At 31.7% G+C, this 22,882-nt stretch overlaps 1 protein-coding gene and 1 long non-coding RNA gene across 2 annotated transcripts; both read left to right on the forward strand.

Moving 5' to 3' along the window:
* The first annotated feature begins 1,677 nt into the window (after positions 1 to 1,677).
* LOC109810625 (uncharacterized) lies at positions 1,678 to 2,773 on the forward strand. The gene is made up of 3 exons (XR_014427664.1): positions 1,678 to 2,060; positions 2,134 to 2,205; positions 2,281 to 2,773. It is a non-coding gene; the product is annotated as an uncharacterized LOC109810625 (long non-coding RNA).
* A 1,900-nt stretch (positions 2,774 to 4,673) lies between these two features.
* Positions 4,674 to 7,168, forward strand: LOC145950066 (uncharacterized). The gene is made up of 6 exons (XM_083060993.1): positions 4,674 to 5,025; positions 5,159 to 5,512; positions 5,587 to 5,772; positions 5,870 to 6,079; positions 6,333 to 6,591; positions 6,700 to 7,168. Exons 1-6 carry the CDS (start codon positions 4,674 to 4,676, stop codon positions 7,166 to 7,168), a joined length of 1,830 nt encoding a protein of 609 aa, XP_082917119.1.
* Positions 7,169 to 22,882: the final 15,714 nt, after the last annotated feature.

The raw sequence follows: 22,882 nt of genomic DNA on the forward strand, positions 1-22,882 counted from the left end.
ATCTAAAATAATTTATATATTTAAAAATATTTATTTATATAAATTTTAAACATAATTTATATATTTAAATATAATATTTATTTATAAATATAATTTTTATAAGTTTAATTATATAATAAATATTTAATATGTGTATTATATATGTTAAAAAAATACTCGTTGTTACGTGTTATATCGGCTTTTTGACCTGAGTAAATAAAAAAAAATAAAAATACACGAAATAAATTAAAAAAATAACTATTTACCCAAATAAGTAGTTTTGGACAGGTAGGCGCCAATGTGCCAATGAAAACGCCTGGGGGTGGGCGTTTTTTAGAAAACTCCTGCCCCCCCCCCTAAGGCACCTTCTTTTGGTGATGTGGCAGGGGTACGTTTAAACTAAAAACGCATGGGGGGAGGCGCCTTGTACACTTGGCAGGTGTGAGGAGAAAACACCCCCCCTGGGCGCCTTGTACACTTGGCAGGTGTGAGGAGAAAACGCCCCCCTGGGCGCCTTGTACACTTGGCAGTCCTTCACTGAAGGAGCCTGGGGTTGAGGCGTTTTCAAGATACCACCTCCCCCAGCTGGCAACTTGGTGCGTACTCGTTGTTTGCAAAACGCCTCAGTCCCAGGCGCTATCAAATTCAAATTAGTTAAATGTAGAACGTGTTATTGGGTTGCACAAAATTCATTTGTTCGGTGTGTGGTCCAGCTGATTTTTTATTTGGTAGTCCAGGATAGTGTGCAAGTAAGTAATATATTTAATTTTTTGTAGTTTTAAATTTTAATTTTTATAATATGTTGTATGTTTGTATCGTTGTTGATTTTGTAAAGTAGAGTGGTGTAAAAATTTAAATTTAAATTTTTTTTTAAATATGAAGTTGAAGACGTAAGTTATAAACGTGGAACGGGCCGTTCTGAAAAAGCACGTATTCAGAACGGGCCGTTCCGGTATTCAAAGAAAGGTTGTTAATTTATGCTTTGGAACGGCCCGTTCTCCTTTTAGAACAGGCCGTTCCGGAACAAAAATTAACCTCTGATGAGCTCTCTGAGAACGGGCCGTTATGGGTTCATAAATCAGATACCTTTGTTGCAATGAGAACGACCCGTTCTGAAATTAGAACGGGTCGTTCCAGTGCCCCAATTAATATTTTTTTAAATGAAAAAGTTATATAATTTGATTTTTATAATTGAATATATGTATTTATTGCAATGTTAAAAATTCTGATATTATACTGAATATTTGAAATTTTAAAATTTGAGACACAATGTTAATGAAATATTTATTTTGATTTGAATTTTATCAGGAATGTCTCGTAGAGGTATTGATTATGTACCTGATAGTGACGAAGAAGTAGACATTGTTCCATCAAATGAAGTATGGACAGATGAACAATTTTTGGCGTCAATGAGAAGTGCAATGGCAGCTAGACAGGCTGAAGAAGCTTGAGAACAGGAGCCATTGTCTCCGTTGTCACCCCCTACACCAAAACTTGGGGATGATGACGAAGAGACATCTAGTACATGTGACATTGGTCGTGTTATTCCTGGACCAGCTGGTTTGGTCCAAGCTACAATGAGGAACAGGGAATCTGAAAATCCCTTGCCAACACAACAGTTTTTGGCTGATCTTAACGAACCTGCGATGTTGGTGTTCAACTCTAACCTGTGGCGCTATGCTATTCATTATGTGAAATCTAGAGGTTTGTTTAGCATATTAAGTTTCATGTGTGTAAATTTAATGATGCAAATAATGTTAACTATAATTTTTATTTTTTTAACAATAGGTCTACCTGAAGTGACAACATTGATTAATATCAACCATAATTTAGAAAGAGTCCCAACAGTTGTTGCTTTTGTGGAGTCTATGACCCCAACTGGACAGGGAAATTATACTATTAATTTAAAGGTATGGTTAGTGAATTTGTTATACATTAAAAGAAATTGTTTTGTAATTAATTGTAAATATTTATTTCAGGACCCAACTGCAGCGATTGGTGCAAACTTACATTACAAAGTTAAGCAACACCGACAATATGGGAAAGACATTGTTGTGGGGTGTGTGTTAATTCTGAAACAGGTAAAATTTGTTGTATAAAATTAAATTATATGTTATTTATGTGTTGAATTGAATTTGTTTTTTTTTTCTTCAGGTTGTCATGTTTGCCCCCAGGCGTTTCCGTGGTCCTTACTTGCTTAATATAACTAAAAATAATGTAAAACGGGTGAGTAGTGTTAGTTAAATATAATTTATTTTGTAAGTAATATTGTTTAACAAATGTATGTTACATTTTTTGCAGGTTATTCCGAAGGATATCTGATTTGATGAGAAAAAATATTTGTAATTTAGTTTTAGGTTTATTGTTAATTCGGATGGTTGTAATGTAAATTTTATTGTGGATTGTAATATTTAAATTTGGATAATATTATTATTAAATATTTGTAAAATTATGCACTTTAGTTATATGTATTTGTTTGTTGTTGTTTTTTAATTTTGTAATGATAAAAAAATTGTTAAATTATGCACTTCATATTATTTTATTATTTTAATTAGGGTCCATCTGCCTATAAATATAAGTGTGTGTGTGTGTGTGTTTTATGTTCAGACACTTTCTCTTCAACTTAAGATAGAAATATTGTAGTAGTGATTTCGAAGAATGGGTTCAGCAATAGTGTTTGCTCTTGTGTTTCAAAATGTTCAGATATTTGAAACTCAGTACGATCTTGATTATGCCATACAAATGTCATCTAGTGGGAGAGTTATCAAACTTAACGAAGACATGACACTTGTTGATTTGTTGAATGAGGTACATAGGAGGTTGATCAAAGGGGATAGCAAACGCATAAGTCAAGTTCATTATCGTTGTCCAGTTAAATACGAAGATGGAGGAAAGGAATATACTCCATATCCTTTAACATGTGATGAAGATGTGACATTCATATTTCACAAATTTGCAGAAGACCCGAATGAATTACTACTGAATTTGTTTGTTACTTTTGAAGATCTGGAGCCTCAACAATTGCAGATGTGGAACATGGTCAATTCATTTGAAAGACAACTAAACTTCATGTAGGTTACCGTATACGTTAACAATGAATGTTCTCTTGTTTGTATCGTTGTTTATTTTGTAAATAGGCAGTGTTTTCTTTGTTAACTTCATGTTATTGTTGTCGTTGTTGTTAAACAATAGTTAAGTGTTTGTTGAAGTTTAAAAGTATTGTCTTAATTTGGATGTAGTACTGAAGTGTTGAAGTATGAATAATATTTACATGTGTGATTAAGAAATGTCATAATATTTTCCTTACAATGAAAATTAACAATTGAAAATGAAAAGCATAAAGTAGGTTAAAGTAACGGCCCTGATCGCACCGATAGAATCAACAGTGTAGATCATCTCGAATTTAAATCCGTCACTGTTCATGGGTCAGAATTGTTGTCTCGTAGTAGCAGGGGAAACGAACGGCCCTGATCGCACCGACAGAATCAACAGTGTAGATCAGCTCGAATTTAAATCTGTCACTGTTCATGGGTCAGAAGTGTTGTCTCCTAGTAGCAGGGGAAACAAACGGCCCTGATCGCACCGACAGAATTAACGGTGTAGATCATCTCGAATTTAAATCCGTCACTGTTCATGGGTCAGAAGTGTTGTCTCCTAGTAGCAGGGGAAACGAACGGCCCTGATGCACCAATAGAATCAACGGTGTAGATCATCTCGAATTTAAATCTGTCACTGTTCATGGGTCAGAAGTGTTGTCTCGTAGTAGCAGGGGAAACGAACGGTCCTGATCGCACCGACAGAATCAACGGTGTAGATCAACTCGAATTTAAATCCGTCACTGTTCATGGGTCAGAAGTGTTGTCTCCTAGTAGTAGGGGAAACGAACGACCCTGATCGCACCGACAGAATCAACGGTGTAGATCATCTCGAATTTAAATATGTCACTGTTCATGAGTCAGAAGTGTTGTCTCGTAGTAGCAGGGGAAACGAATGGCCCTGATCGCACCGACAAAATCAACGGTGTAGATCATCTCGAATTTAAATCCGTCATTGTTCATGGGTCAAAAGTGTTGTCTCCTAGTAGCAGGGGAAACGAACGGCCCTGATCGCACCGATAGAATCAACGGTGTAAATCATCTCAAAATTAAATCGATCACTGTTCATGGGTCAGAAGTGTTGTCTCGTAGTAGCAGGGGAAACGAACGACTTTGATCGCACCGACAGAATCAACAGTGTAGATCATGTATTTTTTAGACAAATGCACTGTTCATGGGTCTATAAATATACGAATGCCATTGAAAATATTTCACCATCCAACTTATTTGGCTTTTGTTTATTTTGTTATCTGATTTGTTGCATAGCTGTTGTGTTTGTTATTTAGTATCTGTCAAATTTTGTTTAAATCATGTCTTTCATTTGTGTAGTGTATTACAATGGTACAATTAACCAAATTGCTGAGGGTTGTTCATTCGTGGGTAGTCATAAAACAATACGTATTAGTCGTGGCATTGATTTTGAATATTTAAAGAATAAAATTCATGGAAAGTTACATCTTAATGCTAATCAAATTATCTCCAACATACAATGTAGATATTTACGTTCTCTTGATCCTGTATCATATGAAAGTGTTGATGTATGTGATGATGAAGATCTTGAGTGTATGTTGGATAGCTTTGAGAGACAATATAATGAATATGATTGAATTGTATGTTCATGTAGATGTGGTTGTGCCATCTTCAATTCATGTTAATGAAACTCAGGCAACCACTAGTTATCATGAATTTGAACAAACAACATCTTATCTGGCAACTAACATCCCTAATTTACAACCCAGAAATGTTCCAATCTCACCACCAATAAATCATCCTGACTCAAACATTGATTTTGAGACAAACTTGAGTGACGATGATATCAATCTGGGACAAGGTGATGAAGCCGACGATTTGAATTCATCTGATACAGAGGATGAAGAAGATGTCAATGCAAACAACAATGTGAGGGTGCAATCACCATATGAAGTTGAACCTCCCCAGCCAACTGAATCAGGTTTATTTCAAGTTCTATTAGTTTGATAAATAATATGGGTACTTACTTAACATTTTTTCCCATGTAGGACCTTCAAATAATCCATTTTGGACATAAACTCCACACTACAATTATATTGACTGGAGTCATCCAGATCAAGAGAGTTGGTATCGTGGTTTAGATGTCCCTAATTCTTGGAGAGTTGGTGACGAGCTGTATATCGGGCTTCGTTTTCACACAAAAAATGATGTACAGATGGCTGTTAAACATTATTCTATGAATGCACATCAAACTTTTGTTGTTGTTGAGTCTGGCCAAAGGGTTTTCTCTATCAAATGCCCTAACAGCAATGAAGGTTGTCCTTGGAAACTAAGGGCAATTATGTCTAGTAAATTGACCAACAAATGGGTCATCAAGAAATGGGGCGGGACACACACATGTATTAACCCCATGCTATCTCAAGATCACAACAAATTGGACTCTGAGTTCATATGTTGTTGTATATTAGGTAAGTGCATATTTAACTTTGCAGTTAAAACTGATCATATCACTTTTTCTAACATGGTTAGCATTTATTTGTAGGCATGGTTAGGGAAGATGCTTCCATTTCGATTTCTCTAATTCAAGAAAGAATTAGTGGACAATTCAACTATAAGGTGTCGTATCGGAAGGCATGGAAAGCCAAACAAAAGGCAATTGAGAGGGTTTATGGTGACTGGAGTCACTCATATGATCTTCTACCAAGGTGGTTGGACAGGATGGTTGAATGTTGTCCTGGGTCTATGTATAAACTTGAAACCACTGAGTACGTGTCAAACAACAAATTTCTGTCAATTTCGTCGAGTCTTTTGGACATTTAAACCAGCATGTGATGCCTTCAACTACACTAAACCCATTATACAAATAGATGGGACATTTTTGTATGGAAAGTACCGAGGCACACTACTAATCGCTACGACACAAGATGGAAATGCTCGTGTGTTACCACTTGCATTTGCAATAGTAGAAGGAGAAACACTAAGCGATTGGTCATGGTTTTTGTCTAACATTCGTCGGTATGTTACGAGAAAACAAGGTATTTGTTTAATAAGTGATCAACACCAAAGCATAAAGTCAACAGTGGCAAATGCCCAAGGGTGGCAACCACCTCAAGCATATCATGTATATTGCATTCTACACATCGCTAACAACTTCAACCACCGATTCAAGAATACTAAACTTAAAGAAGAATTGATTAACATAGGTACTAAACGATTTATTATTTTTTATATGGTGTACTATTTACTTTAATTTTATAAATATTAATACATAAACTTTTTATATGGCAGGGTACACAACCAACAAGCATAGATTTGAAAGAAGGTTGGAAAGGTTCCGTGAGGTGAGCCCTGAAATTTGTCGTTGGATTGATGGCATTTCCCTTGAAAAATGGGCAATCGCACACGACGAAGAAGGACGTCCATATGGACACATGACAACAAATTTGTCCGAGGCAGTCAACAAAGTCCTTAAGGGTGCACGAAACTTGCCTATAATTGCGCTAGTTAAATGCAAGTATGCTAGGTTGGTGGAGTATTTTATTCAAAGGTTAGGTCAGGCAAACGTTGACCTTGCTCTGGGTAAACGTTACTGTCAGAAGTTAATGGATGCTATGAAAACAAATCAACAATAAGCAACCTCTCATTTCGTTCGTAGGTATGATTATGAGTGTACAAGATTTGAAGTTGAAGAAATCTTCAATGCACTCACACAACGAGGTGGGAAGGTTTTCAATGTTATTTTAAATGAAAAAAAATGTGAGTGTGGTGCTTTTCAGGCGTATAGATATCCATGTTCACATGCAATAGCAGCTTGTGCACACGTTCGTATAGATCCATTAACTTTTGTTGATGCCGCATATACTAATGAATACATCAAAGCGGCATATTCAGGTCAATGGTTCCCACTTGGAAGTGAAGAAAATATTGAACCTAATAATGGACCTCGTATACTCCCAGATGAGACAAAGATACGTACAAAGGAACGCCCAAAATCCACCTGCATTAGAAATGAAATGGATTGGACTGAATCCCAAAAGAGGCAACGATGTGGACATTGTAGGCATGAAGGACATAATAGAACCAATTGCCCTGTGTTGGCTGAAGATGTAATCAATAACGCATGACAAGTTTGTATGTTGCTGTGTATTTAAAGAATAAAATTCCTCCAAAGTTAAATCATATGTCAATTCTAGTTCAATTAAACTGTTCTGTTATACAATAAAATAATTACAACAACGTTTACAGTAACTATTAAAAAAAATACAAATTACTTCTTCAACGTATTAGCATATTTCTGGAGCATGTAACCAGCGTGGTCCGGTGGCATATCAACTGTAAAAAAAAGTTAATATTAGTAAAGTAAACATTTAGGTAAATAAATAAATATAGAACGATCAATTACATTTAAGTACTAACAACTTATTATTCAAATTACCTATTCATTTCTCCGAACTAACTCATCACCATCTCCTTGAGGGCTTCCAGCTTCCGTTGCTAATGTTGTATTCAAATCATGCCCTAAACCTGGATGATGGGAAGACGAACCCCTACCATAAAATCCTCCTACCATAAATGAGGGTTGTCCAAATCGATAACCTCGATAATCCATCATAGGTGCTGATGGAGAGATCATGTCTGGAACATATGGAGAAGGTGTAAACTGGAACATACTACCACCGACATACTCGGGACATGACCTATCGACTCCGATGCCGAGAAATTACCTGCACAGACACTCCTGCTGTGTCAAACCCAAAAGATGTGTCTTGTGCAGTACCCATACACATATTGTGTCACATCTGCATCTGGGGTCAATGTAGTCGGATAATATGTCCCAGTTGGTGGCTCAGTCAAAGGAACTGGCATCTGTAAACCCTGGTGTTCAACTTGCCTTCGTCGACGACTTAGTCCCTTTCCTTCTCGTCGACCCGCCCCAATGTGCTCCACCTGAACTGCGTCTGGTTTTGGTAATGCTGCAGCTGGAGCCGGTGTAAAAGGGAAACTCACCATGCTCACCTCGTCTCGCAACTGCAAGCAGTGATCGATCCTCTCATGCATCATGGTAAAATCAAAGGAATCCCTATGTTCTTCACTGGTGCCATGATACATGTGTTCCAGAACATCGGTCTACAAAGAACATAATAAATATCATCAGAACACTAAATTTGTAAATATGTCACAAGTAATTATTTAAATACATGCGTAGATTTGTACTCACCACATATCCTTCCTTTGCACTAGAAGGAGAAATTCATTGCCTTGTATGTTTCCTATACCACACCATGTATTCTGAGCTATTGCTCAAGTGTGGTGTATCACACGTAGGTTGTGTCCATACACGATGATGTCGTGACTGCCACTCTTGCACAAATTGAACGTGCATGCGTGACCAGTCCGTGTTATCCTTACCTCTCAACGAAAGATCATGCAATTTCTCTAGATGAATAGGAGGCGCAGGAATGTGTTGGACCATCCCAAATTGTCGCATGACACGATCTGCATAATGATACTCGACGATGTGGAAATTAATCAATGAGACAGTTGACCTCCATACTTGTGAGTCCTCAAAACAGTAAGGAGGTAATCTAGGTAGTAACTCCAAGTATGGTTGCCATACAAACTGCAAAATAACAAAACAATTAAGTACTTAGGAATTATCATTTATAATCACAATTTTTTAATCTAAATCTTCAATATAATATTATAATTTAAAACTTACATCCTCTCTTTTTAAACGGTCAAAATACTCTCTATACTTCACAATTTTTTTTGTTTCCTCTCTAGGTTTATGCAAGGCATAATTCCACCTGTTATAAAAACAAAAAAACCATTAATTCTTCAATTTACAAATTAATTCTAAATATATTTATTCTTAAATCGATCACATGTAATATAGTTACTAACCTTGCCCCTAGAGGAACATGAAATGTAGATAAAGGTCGATGAGGTGGTGCAATAAATGGAAACCGATACCATGCCCATAATTGCAGTAAAATACCTGACCCAGCAATTTTCTTGTGATCATAATTCGTGGCCACGCACAACTCCCTGTACATATTCGCCAGGACACATGACCCCCAACTCATTTGACCACAAACATCTAGGTCTTCGAGGAAACTCAGGTATCTGAGGGATACAAACGAGCTAGAGTGATCAGTTAATAAATATCCCCCGATCATGCGTAAAATGAACGCTCTAGTATAGCGTTCCAACTGTTCCTGGCTATGTATATGCTCAAAAACATCTGAAAAGTGTCGGTCAATCCAGCTCATCCTCAATCGACCGCCAGCAAGCATTGCCTCAGGGGGCATCATGCCAAGAAGGCGTTGCATAAGAGCTCCCCAATCCATACTTGCGTATCCAGTAATGGGTGCCCCAGAGATCTTCAACCCAAGTAAAATTGCAACATCCTCCAACGTGATAGTACACTCGCCGAAGGGCATGTGAAACGTGTGGGTCTCTGGTCTCCATCGCTCAACTAACGCAGATATTAAATGATTATCCATAGGAAAGTAACTAATCTACGCCATCCCCATAAAATCAGCCCTCTGTAGAAGATCCTGAACAGCAGCTGGAATGTCACCACCACGCAACTCTTATTGTTTTGCACTCCTAACCTTCAGAACCCTATCCTCAGCTCCATTCCATATATGCTCAGATATATGGAATGGTTGAAGCCTTAATAATGAATCATCGATAGGTCCTGCATGAATCATCTGTGTAGACATCCTAATATAATTCAACAAACAAACAAATTAAATATTAAACTCAAACAACTAATTAATTATAAATTTTATAAATGCCTAAATACCTAATTTAATCCCTCATAATAATTCAAAATTTTCAATTGAAATCCTTCATTACTGCAATGAGAACGACCCGTTCTGAAACCAGAACGGGCCGTTCTCGTTGCACAAAAAGTGTCTAAAATTGGGTTTTGGAACGGGCCGTTCCGAAAGCAAAACGGGCCGTTCTGACCCCTTCCATTTTTCACTAAATGAAACAACTAGAACGGCCCCACAACGACCTATTCTACTTTCAGAACGGGTCGTTTTGAAAGTAGAACGGGCCGTTCTGATTTCACAATAGCCCGTTCCAGATCCAAAATAACACCCATTTAGTTCAATCAGAACGGTCCGTTCCAAAAACAGAACGGCCCGTTCCACACCCAGAAACCAGTAACGAATAGCCCTAAACATTTTGTATTTAAATTTTTTTCTAAATTTAAAATAAATAAACTAAAAGACATACCTGATAACAACGTGCAAATATAATTTTGTGGGCAATCAAATTTTTCAAGACCACTGGTAAAACCGTTTTCTCAAAGCGCCAGGACTTCAAGCGTTTTCTCAATATCTTGTGCCCTTTTACTCCGGACACCATTTAAACACAACCACGTGGTAACAGATGGCGCCTAGGGGGGAGGAGCTTTCAGCTCAAGTGTGCCATGTAAGCAAAACGCCTGGGGGTGAGGCGCCTTCAGTGTCTGCCACATCAGCATACAAGGCGCTTAGGGGGGAGGCGCCTTCAGTGTCTGCCACATCAGCATACAAGGCGCCTGGGGGGAGGCGCCTTCAGCTCATTCGTGCCACGTGTATAAAACGCCTGCCCCCCCAGCGCTTTCAGTTCACCCTGCCACATCAGCATACAAGGCACTTGGGAGGGAGGAGTTTTCTAAAAAATGCCCAACCCCAGGCGTTTTCACTGCCACGTTGGCGCCTACATGTCCAAAACTACCTATTTGGGTAAATAGTTATTTTTTAAATTTATTTCGTGTATTTTTTTTTATTTACTCAGGTCAAAAAGCCTGTTATATCAAAAATACATATCGATCTAGAAATCAAATTACTCGATGATGAATTCAAGATATAGTATATAATTATTATTGGTTTGAAGCAGGGACGGATATAGGTTATGTATAGTGGGGCACTTGCCCCCACTACCATTTGATACATATATATTTTTTATTTAAAAAATAATATATTTTAAAAAATAAAAATTATATTTTAATAAAATAAACATATATGTTTAAATTATAATTTGTATAAAATATAAATTTTGAGGAGATATTCATTTATTTGATGTCTGTCAAACTTTTAAAAACAATTTAATTCTCTCATGTAATAAAGAATATTTTTCAATAACGAATAATTTTTTTTAAAGTTTAATTATAATATATATATATATATATATATATATATATATTAATACTCAGATATATAATGCAATATGTTAAAAAAAAATTGATAAAATAAAATTTGTAGCATGTATGTTTACCTATTGTGTTTTCTATTTATTATATATGACAATTAAAAAAATCAAAATAATAAGATTATATATGTTGATTAAAAAAATCAAAATAGGAAAGATCGAAAAATTTATATTCTATTTAGAATTTTTATTATAAATTATATTTTAAAATAAATTATCATCTAAAAATATATATTATATATTAAAAACATGTTTATATCATAAATAAATTAAATTTGGTTTTTATAAAATTTAACATTTATTTTTATATTTTTATTAGTGTTAAATCATTTTAAAGTAGTTCTTTAGGATTATAATTCTAACCAAATATTTGAAAAAATGTTTACGGCAGATAAATTATAATATAATCTAGTCGGACCTAATTATTTTTATTTTTAATTATAATCGTAGATATAAAACCTTGTAAAAAATAATTATGATATATTTATATTTTTAAAAATTATATGTAAATTTTTTAATACTACAAGTATATGAATAAATATTATCCCTACTATCTAAAATTTATGAATCCATCACTGACTATAAATATAGGAATAAATATTGCCCCACTATCTAAAATTTCTGGATCCGTTACTAGTTTTAAGTATTTTACTTTATATTTATATAAATAAGTGTGTTAGGAGTATAAAAAATGACGAGTAAATGACTTCTTGACACAAAGGAAACATTGTTATTAAATTTAAATGAATGAATGTGTAACATAGTCATAAATATAAGTGAGACATTAGGCAATTGATGTGAAAATGTTAGGTAGAGAAATTAAATTACCCGATAAGGAATTGAGGATTCTGGACACTCATAGCCAACTTCAAATAAATGAACGTGCATGCTGTCCATGCTAGATCCAATGGCACGACATTCAAATTAATGATTAACTTATTATGTTAAACTAGTATTTTTCTTTTTAAATGCCAGCAACTTCAACGCTCTCTCATACAATCTTTATTATCAATTAAAATGTGATATAAATTATAAAACCAAATGCTATAAAATATTTTACTTTATCTAGGGGAAGGAGAGGAGTGTATTGCATATATATATGAAGCCTTTTTTGGATTAAAAGTGTGATATAAAAGGGGGAAAATAATTTTTTTTAAATTAAAAATAATTAGTTTGAATGAATATAAATATAATAAATAAATAAATAAGAGAAGTTTCTTTCTTAATTAAATAAGGGTAATAAAAGTGAAATAATAGATAAAATATATAAAACATTTCTATTGTAATTAGAAAAGTGATTTTATTATAAAAAAATGTTCTATTTTTCTTATCATAAAATTATTAATTTTATTTATGTCATAAAAATATTTAATTATTTAAAAAATTAAAAATAGACTTTCACAATCGACTTCTTCGATGTGGTGTTTCACATGTAAAATGACATATTTTTTAACATTGCAAAAGAGTTTCTAAATTAAAATAATAAAACGAAGTTTAAGTAAATTAATGTAGATAAAAAAATAACAGATTTTATAATAAGTTAAAAGTTACTTCACATAACTTATAAAAACAAGTTATAAATTTTTAAATTGCATTTTAATAAATAAAAAACTTATTTTAGTCAAACAAATTTTTTTTTTAAAAAAAAAAACTTATAAATTTGTCAAAAATATTTTGTGAAACATACTCTTCATGTTTAATTTTATCCTTAATTTAAATCAATCCACCCCACGAACAGCCGAAGTGATTCTGAAACGGCAATCTTTGTAGTCGTTTAATTTTTAACCTTTTAATTTTTTGCAGTAGTTTATATTGTTTGTTATTTTCTTATTGCTTAAGTTTCCCAAATTAAGAAATAATATTTTGTGGAAGAGATTTGTATAAGGTATTAAATTTTAATTTTGTAGCCGTATTTGTAATTTTCTCTGATTAAAAATAAGCATTTTATGGTATGTCAATATTGGCTCTATAGGAGTAAAGTTTCTTTCTTTTCTTATATATAAATGTATATTTATATATTTTAAGCTTTTTCTTAAGCCTCCGGGCCGTGTATTTGGCAGCCCAAATATTGCATAATTTCTTCAAGTTCATGATATATACACCTCCTTTTTTCTATAAATACACCTCTTTTTAAAAAAAATAATTAAAATTTTAAAATATTTTTAATTTTTTGTTTTAAATTTTTTAATTTTACATCTACAATATTTAATTTAGTACTTTTTTTTATATATCTTTCTTTTTTTTTTCAATTTTACATGCACCTCCTTATTTTTCCTTCACCCCACCTATTTTGGTAGCATTTGAAAATTGAAAGAGAAAAAAAAAGTGTGTGAATAAAAAGAAGAAAGCAGCAAATTAAAAGTTGAAAGTGTAAAATTAATTTTTTTTAAAAAATTATAATATTTTATAAATTTTTTTAAAAGAAGGAGGTGTACTTATAAAAAAAAAATGTATATATCATGAGCCTTTCTTCATCCTCAAATAGCCCACACAAGCCCATATTTCCAAAAATTTGTACTACGAGGATGAGCACAAGAAGACTGATGGGCTTAATTAAGAATGTGCATTGGCCCAGAAAGAGAAATAAATCCAGCAACGCAAAGTTATTCAAAGAATCAAATTTTAGTTCAGACCTAAACTAAAGGGACCGGATTTTCTCATTTTAGCTCGAAAGGAAAGGATGGTGGTCACTAGTCACTACTAAGGACTAAGGAGGAGAAAATAAAAATCACTAAACTAACTATTTAGTTTAATTAATTCAATGAGTCTCTAAAATCTAGTTTGGGTGCATAGTAATATGTTGATTTTAACCTTTCATGTTATGATAAGAATTAAAACAATCCAAACATAGCCTTAGCATTATTGTTTGGTTAATCTTCATACACCACACCACCACCCAAAGTGTAACGAAATTTGTCTCATTTAAATCCAAATTTTAATTAACATTATTTTATCCTTCTAACACGGTGGAAAAAAATCATATAGACTTGCGGCTTCTTAAATCCAACCTACCTAGTATTAAAAAATCAGAGTTCACAATAAGATTCTTTAAATTTAATTTGTTTTAATTTTGAAAAGAAATTAAATGAGAAACAAAATAAAGTGGTGAGCCCCAAGAATGAACATGATGCATGCAAATTGCAATGGAGGGGGAAATCATTGACTTGGAATTGTAGTAGAGCTAATGTGATGTAGGTTTGAAATAGTGGGTGGTTCGGGTTCCCTTGTACATTAAGACTGTAAATTGGATCTATTGTGATAAGTTAAAAAAAAGGTTGAACTGCTCCATAGGACTATAGGATAGTTACTTTTGGTCAATCTGACATTACCCGTGAATGCTTTCTGTAATTAATGTGAATACTTATTTAATAAAGATTCTTGTACCCCTTGAGAAAATAAAGTAAATATAGGGGTGGTCAATGGTCGTGGTAGGGTACACTACAGGCTGCAGATGGTGCAGAGTACTATGGGTGCCATTGGCAATTGCAAGTGTAGCTGGGCCTGGTGGGCCAACACACGCTTCTCATCATGGATTCTTTTTGTATTCAACACCACATTCACCATCTGCCTGCCACCTATGTATCCTTAAACTTGTTTAATTTAATTTTACTAATCAAAATTTAATTTTACACAAACCAACAACTCACGAGGGAAACAACCAAACTATGAAACAATACTTTTTTTTCTTTTTTGTTCCGTAACAATGATGCATGAAGCTACATATTCCGTGTTTCACTTTGTTTTCTCAGAAGATAAAGCATATGAAACTCGTGCCAATAACCAACGTTTCAAATCACTCTCTCGCATCTACATGACTACATGTACTCTTTGTGCATTGAAAACTGGGATTTCCCATTTGCGTGGGTTCCCAAACATAACTTAAATCTCACTCATAACTACTTCTCCTAGATTTACTCTCTTTCTCTCTCCATCAACACCCAAAAACTTTCCCCATACATTTTTTAATTTTACTTTCAAGTTTCCAATTCATCAATACAATTTATTATTTTGCACCTCCTTTTAGTCTTCAAATTACTTAATTTAATATTTTTGCATTCTTTGCTAATTTTAAAATATATTTTTTCTCAAATTATTTGTCATTTTAGAATTAATATTGAGGAAATATTATTGTTTTTAATAATTTTCTCAAGAAATAAACATACCAATGGATATAACAACATCTGTATACTATATGATTAATAATTTATGAAATAAGTATATTTTAGTTAGTATAGATTATTTTATAAGAAAAACAGTATAAAAAAAATTAGATGTGTGCATTTTGAAAACGGGTTGGATTGTCCAACTTAGTCCAATATTATATATTTTTAAAAAAAAAATTATGTAATATTACTTTGTGACATAATAAATAATATTTTGCACAGAATAAGAACATAAATTAACTTGTCCCAGTATGTGTCGCACAGAATAACAGATAGCCTTACTTCCACCGTACACATTTCTTTTAACAAATCCAAATACACAATATTAACCCCTGCAGATTCAATAGTTAGTTTTTTTTAGTATCCATTACTCAAAGCTTCTAAGAAGTTTTCTTTAAGCATTGACTTGCAAAGTACATGCATGTCAATTATGAGTTATTTAAGATAATTAACTTTTATTAGTACTATACTCCGCAATATTGATAGTTATGCTATTTCCAATTTGTTAAAAAGATACAGATAAAATGTTGTAAAATTTAGTCAAAAAAAAGGTTGGTGAACTGGCTTTTTCTTTATTGCTCTATTATATTGATTTGTTTTATATCAACATGATGATGGTTTTCATTGATACAATAAAACAAAGGCACAGTAGTACGTACTACCTAATATCACTACAATTAGTGATGACAACTAAACATACTATTTATAGCTACTTATAAAAATTACGCGAGATATTTATCAATTAAATAGGTTTAAGTGAAAGTGTTATAATAAGTCATTGTTTTCCTCGTTAGAACGATTCTAACATTGAGAGTTAAAATCATGTATATAGAATCTTAAGTTGAAATTATGTTATTGTCATTACAATTATAATAGATAAAAAAAATATTTATTTTGTATTAATTTAATAATTTGATTGATAAAATTTATCGGATAAAACATATTGATCTAGTGAAACTCATTCCCTGTAAGAATGACAAATTACGTCAACTAATATCATTCTGTCCTACTGTCTACCTGCAAAAAACAAGACTGTGTAAGTTGACCCACTTTGGTAAAAGTGTGTTAAAAATTCTAACCTATCTCGTGGTTTTGATGTGTTAGCAGTTAGCCCTAAAAAAAAAAAGAAGTTAAAAAAAGTTTAACCCGTTAAAAATAATTGAGAATAAAAAGAATTCAAACATCCATTCAAACATAATCTACTTTCTAAAACGTGACTAATCATATTAAATTAAAATACATTATAAAAAATAGCAACTATATTGGTGATTAGGTATACACTAATAAACTATATTTATGTAATATATATATATATATATATGTAGATACTAGATTAAAATGGGTTGGTAAGTTGAAAACTCAATCTTTCCTTTAATCAATACACAAGCTATGTGGTTAGGTTTTTTTTTCTTCATAAATATTATTCTTTTCTGCCAACAGACAAACAAAGCATTGGTTAGGAAAAAGAAGTTATAAACGATTGCTATGATAAAGATATAAAAATGCTTATTATTTAATTTAAAATAACTGAAAACTTAATATAACGTATAAACTATTTTTTAATTTACAACATTGTATAAACTATATTCTTTGTACTCGTAATTTTATTTTAATATGAAGGAGGCAAAATCTGCTAGCGAATACAGACTCATGAATAACTGATTAAGAATAATTTAATTTAATCATTTTAAAAAATATTAAATAATTTAAAAAAAATTATATGATAAAAAAGAATGAAAATTGGTAGATGGATGAAATGATGAAATTGAAAGATGAAAGAATTTACATACATAGTCAATAAAGGGCAGCAACCGACTAAGAAAGAGGGAAAGGGACGGTGAATAATGAATATGGAACGGTCACAATGACAGTGACAGTAATGCCGGTGATTTTAACGGAACGCGACTTACACGTGGCGATATCGCTCTGGTGATTTGGCTTTGTCGACTACGTTCATTGTACCTCCTTCTAATTGGTTGGGTGACTATTTTGTCCCTTTTCTTCTTAATTCATTCTCGAGAAATTTCATTTTTATGTATATAAAAAAATTTATTAAAAGAGCTCGAATATTTAAATATAAATTGAAAAGAGATACACTTAGGAAAACTAGTTTTATGTTTATGTTGTTTGGATAGGAAAATAGGAGGAGAGGAGGAGAGAAAGCTTTTACGTGATATCTGCTTAAAAAATTACAGTTTTAAATTTGTTTTTATTCACAAGATCTATATATATTAAGGATAATTATATTTTAAATGTTTTTTATTTTAACTTTTATATTTAACCAAACAAATAGAGAAAAAAATAACCTATATTTATCTTTTACTTTTGTGATAATTATTTTAATTTAAACATCCTAAAATTTTACTCATTTTTTTTATTCTTTCTCTCTTCCCTTATACTTATTTAATAAGAAAGAAATTTTTTTTAAAAAAAAGTTAAAAGATTTTTCTCTTATTTAATTATATAGAAAGTGAAAGAAAAGAAAATAAATTATTTAAAATAATGAAAATGTGCGTACGTAATAAAACAAAATCTCAACATGTTTTAAGTGACTATTATTAACTTTTATTGTTTGTCATGACAAATGGTGACAATAAATAAAGTTAATATAGTCTTAATTACTTAATATGCAAATTTGACATCTGTATTATATAAAGTTAATAAAAATTATAAATAAAATAAAATCTGGCATATATATTGACGGGACAGTCTTACTTTGCATGGTTGGGTTAATATGGAAAAAATTTGTAATTAAAAATTTATATTATTAATTGATTATAAATTACTCAAAAGTTAAAAATTGTAGAATTCAATAATTTTTGTAATATTAAAACTTTTTGTAATATGATTGTATTTTAATGAATTCCTAATTAAGAAAGATGTTTACGTGAAAATTTTCAACATATATAATTATTGCGTCTATCAATCCGCTCACTACTAGAATTTCTCTTATTACATGCGACTTTTCTTGTAAATTTTTCATAAAAATTCGCAGGAAACGTTGTTCCTGCAAATTTTCCTGCGAAATTTCTTGCGAAAAAAATTGCAGGAAAGTTTCCTGCGAAAAAAAATTTGCAAGAAAGTTTCCTGCAAAAAAAATTTCGTAAGAAAATTCGCAGGAAAATTTCTTGCGAATTTTTTTGCAATAAATTTTGCAGCAACATTTTTTACGAAAAAAATTAAAAAAATTACTATAAATTCTATCAGTATTTGTTTTCATGTCTCTAACATGTGATACATAATCTTTTAAATTCTAAGATTGTAGATTATAAGCGTAACACTCAACCATATAAATCAACTTGTAAGGTAAGTGTTGCCCCAACTTATATACTCTTTAATTACTTTATTTTCAATCGATGTGGGACTTGAAGTTTTTTTAAAATATTAAACTTATAAATTTAAATATTTTTTTTTATTTTTCTGCGGATTAAAATTTGTAGGAAAATTCGCAGGAAAAGTTACCTGCAAATTTTTTCTACCATTTAGTAAACATTACTTACGAATTTATTTTTGCAAGAAAATCTGCAAGAAATAAAATAAAATTCTTACAATATTTTCTGCAAATTTTTACCAGGGAAAAAAATTTCTATGATTATTAAAATTGTAACAAATTTTGTAAAAAATATCTGTAAATTATTTTTCGCAAATAAATTCGCAAAAAATTTCTGCGAATATTTTTTTGTAAGAAAATTTGCAAGAAAATGACACTTTTCTAGTAGTGGCTATAATGAGGGTATGTTTGTTTAATTTTTTTATTGTGTAAAAGTATTTTCCAATAAAATTATAACATTATGAGTTTTAGAATTATTAATTCTATTTAATTATGTGTTGTTATGTTAGTTGTTGTTTTTAAGTTAAAAATTTATGGGATTAAAAAACTTTATAAATTTTAGATAATTGAAGGTTTCTTTAAATAAAAATATAGTTTGACTCTTAGCTAGGGAGAAGAGTATATTAGACTTTTTTTAAGGATTGAGTTCAAAAAGTTCATTCTTGAGAACCTTACAAAAAAATAAAAAAAAAGAGCTAGTGAGAGACGTTCAGAAATCATAAGTAACTTTCTTCCTTGTGATTCTCTAAGTTGTTTTTTAGTAGTTGAGTGATGATTCGAAGTGGTGGAACTTAGGATTGTTGTTGGTGCGGAGTTTTTTCGGAGCTCGGAAGCTCAAAGACATTTGCTACTTCTATCTCCTCTCCTCCTTGAATTCTGATTAGACATTTGAATGTAAGGAAAACTAGAATCAAAATTATTGTTAAATGTTGAGTTGCTATGCATGAATGATTTGTAACTGTATTGTTAAATTGTATGAATTCAAAGTTGGTTGTTGAGCTTTGGCATTTTTGGTTTTCTAAGAGAGGAATTTGGTGATTCTAAATGGTCTTTAGTTGCATGTTGTTGTTTTGATGAGAAATGAGTTGTATGTGATAAGTGGATATGTATTTTTGTGTTGCATGTTGGATTCTTCTATATTTTAAGTGGTTTGAGCCAAAATTATGGATATGCAAATGAGAACTTATCGTCATGCCGAGTGTAAAATTAGTGAAGTTGGGTATGAGAAGAGATAATTGGAACTGCTTGGAATAACATTAGATGTCAATGAAGTGGCACTGAGTATGAGAAGAAAAAATCACCTTGAGTTGGATTGAGGTCAAATATGAAACTTTATCATGCTAGACATGAAGGTTTAGAGGGACTCTACCTAATTCACGTCGAACGTAGATTGTATGACACTAAGCGTGAGTTAGGTAGAAAGTTCTTTATCTCAATGGTGTCGAGGTAGTTTAATTCCATTTTTTTTTCCATCACTAGTAGTGATTTGTTAAATGTAGTAACTTTGCGGGTCATTACAAAAATAAACAATTTTTTATACATTTATAAAATTTCTTCTTTCAAAATAAGTTATTTTCTATTTTTTTAAGAAGTAACTCCTATTTAGTTCTAAAATAATTATTTAAAAAATGTTTAGATTTTTTTTTTAAAATTTAAACAAACAAACCCCTTTTTCTCGGGGGAAATAATTTTATCTAAAAAAGAAACTGTTATTTCACGTTACATATCTGTGTACACACATTCAACCATGTTGGCAGGACTCACATATTTCTATAACTATTTTTTAGCAAACTGGTCCACAATTCCAGGAGGAGAGATGTTCTTGTACAAAAATTGAGATAATACTATTATTTATCTTAAACTATGGTTTTCATAAATGGCTTACATTCCACGTCACTTATTAATTATTTTAAATACTCAACGTGCAAATAAGCTCGACAAAGCATATCACCACACAATAGAGAAATATAGAATAAATTAATTATACCATTGGCTCAACTTAATTTTTTATCAGTCAAGGATATTGACAAATATATATTATCATATATATAAGTATGTTTGAAGACAAACTCTAGCATAGAGGTCAAAGATAGTGGGTTTCTGTGTGGCAATGTTTATGGTGAAGGTTCAAAGTGCTTTGCTGGCTCAGCACCTTGTGCCCAATCAGCATGAGTTGTCTGTGTGATTTGTTTAAACTTTAAATAATATAAAAATGGTATATAAATATTAAAATTAAATGATAATATATTATATATATATCCTTTGTGCAATGCCAAGAGCCAACTGAAATGAGTCCTTGTTCTACTTATCCATTTTTCTTTTTTGGCATGTGATCAGTATTTAGTGGCTGAAATTCTCAACAAAAATTCACTTCTACTACAACAATGTAAGTCTGGAGAAGTGTCTAATTAAAAAATTCATATAGTGAGTAAAATAGCCAATGAAGAACTACAGAAAATGTAAGTAAATAAATAAAAATAAAGAGCTGAAGTGATGATTAAAAAAATAGCACACACTCAGAGTTTGGAATCTTGCTAGTGGGATTAAAAATACGTTTGTGGTAATAACGTTGGGATATTCTGTGTCTACTGCAGCATCCATTGGTTTGTTAATTAATTTTCCTGAGCATATTGGTTGTCATCTTAACTACAGAGGATCCACGCAAGCCATCTTTCATAAATCTTATAGTAATAAATATAACAACATTAATAGTGTGTATTATGTGATTAATATCATCTTTAATAATTCATTCCCAACCATGGTACGGTGTATATTTAATCTTGGAAATTATAGAGCAAATTAATGATAGCTAAAGGTCTTCTTGAGAGGTTCTATTGGTTAATTTTCTCATGTATTAATTTACCTATGAAACTTTGTAGTATCGTTTACTAATGACAGAGATATATGGCCAATTAATTTTGAGCTTATATACATTTTTACCTCAGTTTTCCTTTGAATCTGATATTTATCAAAACAATGTCTACAAGTGTATGGTTTGGTATATGTTGAAATCATATTGACAAATCAATAAATACGATCGAGTACGTCTACCTCAATGCAGTTAGGCAAATTCTTTTTGTGCTGAGCTGAATGGAGAATCTTTGCACGTTAAGATTCTTGTGGCTATATAACATCAATCACTATCACAGATAAACGACTGAAAAAAAAAGGAACATTAATGCAACTGTGTTAACGTCAAAGTTTGGAGCAATATTTCGTTGTAATCTGGTTGGTTTGAGTTGGAGTGTATGGTATGCGTATCAAATGGATTTTCTGGCTTTGTATTTTTCTCATTATTAGCCATTATGTCACATGGTGATTGCATATCACACATTCATTCTGAATGTTACAAAATTTGTATATGCACTTCGTAGTAAAATAACTTGAGAATCTATGATCAGGTTAAATTAATTGGCGCTCTAGAATTTGTTTTCAGTTATTGTAATTATTCTTCCATTGACAACCAAATATCCCTGTTCTTTGTCATACTAACTACAGGTAATATAGCTGATAGGATACAGACACTTGAAAGTTGAAACACATACTATTATAGAGCCACAAAAAATGTAATAATGCTCACCAGAAAAGCAAAAACTGAAAACAAAGGCTAAAGAAGAGTCTCAGACACATATATGGATTGTGGTCACATTCTCTCTGAAGAAGCTAGATTTGTGTTTAATTTGTTCGTTTTTCAGCCAAAGGAAGTGGGATACTCTCTCAATCAATCCATTTTTATGTGTATGCACAACACCAGAAATTTGTGGTCGACTTATTCGATGCTAAAAGTCATCGATTACATCAACTAAAAATTGGATTAATTTTTTAAAACAAGATTTTAGAATTCAGTTTAATTTGTGAATAGAAAAATGGTTTAAAAAAAAGATTTTACCGAAGGATTCATCTATATTTTCTTGTTGAAATTAAATACTTTACTTTAATAATATAATTAAAAAATTGAATTCAATCTTTTAAACAAGAAAGTGAAGGGCCTAAGCCCAAAGCATAATTACACTAAAAGTGAATTTGGAAGTATCCCAAAACATCAATATTTAAAGTTGTGCATCAGATACTTGTAAAAAAAACTATACCGATTGTGTCTTGTACGGCCGTAAAAGTTAAATTATGTTAATAAT

The sequence above is a fragment of the Cajanus cajan genome, chromosome 7 (assembly GCF_000230855.2).
Source record: "Cajanus cajan strain Asha chromosome 7, NIPB_CcT2T_4, whole genome shotgun sequence".
Lineage (NCBI taxonomy): Eukaryota > Viridiplantae > Streptophyta > Magnoliopsida > Fabales > Fabaceae > Cajanus > Cajanus cajan.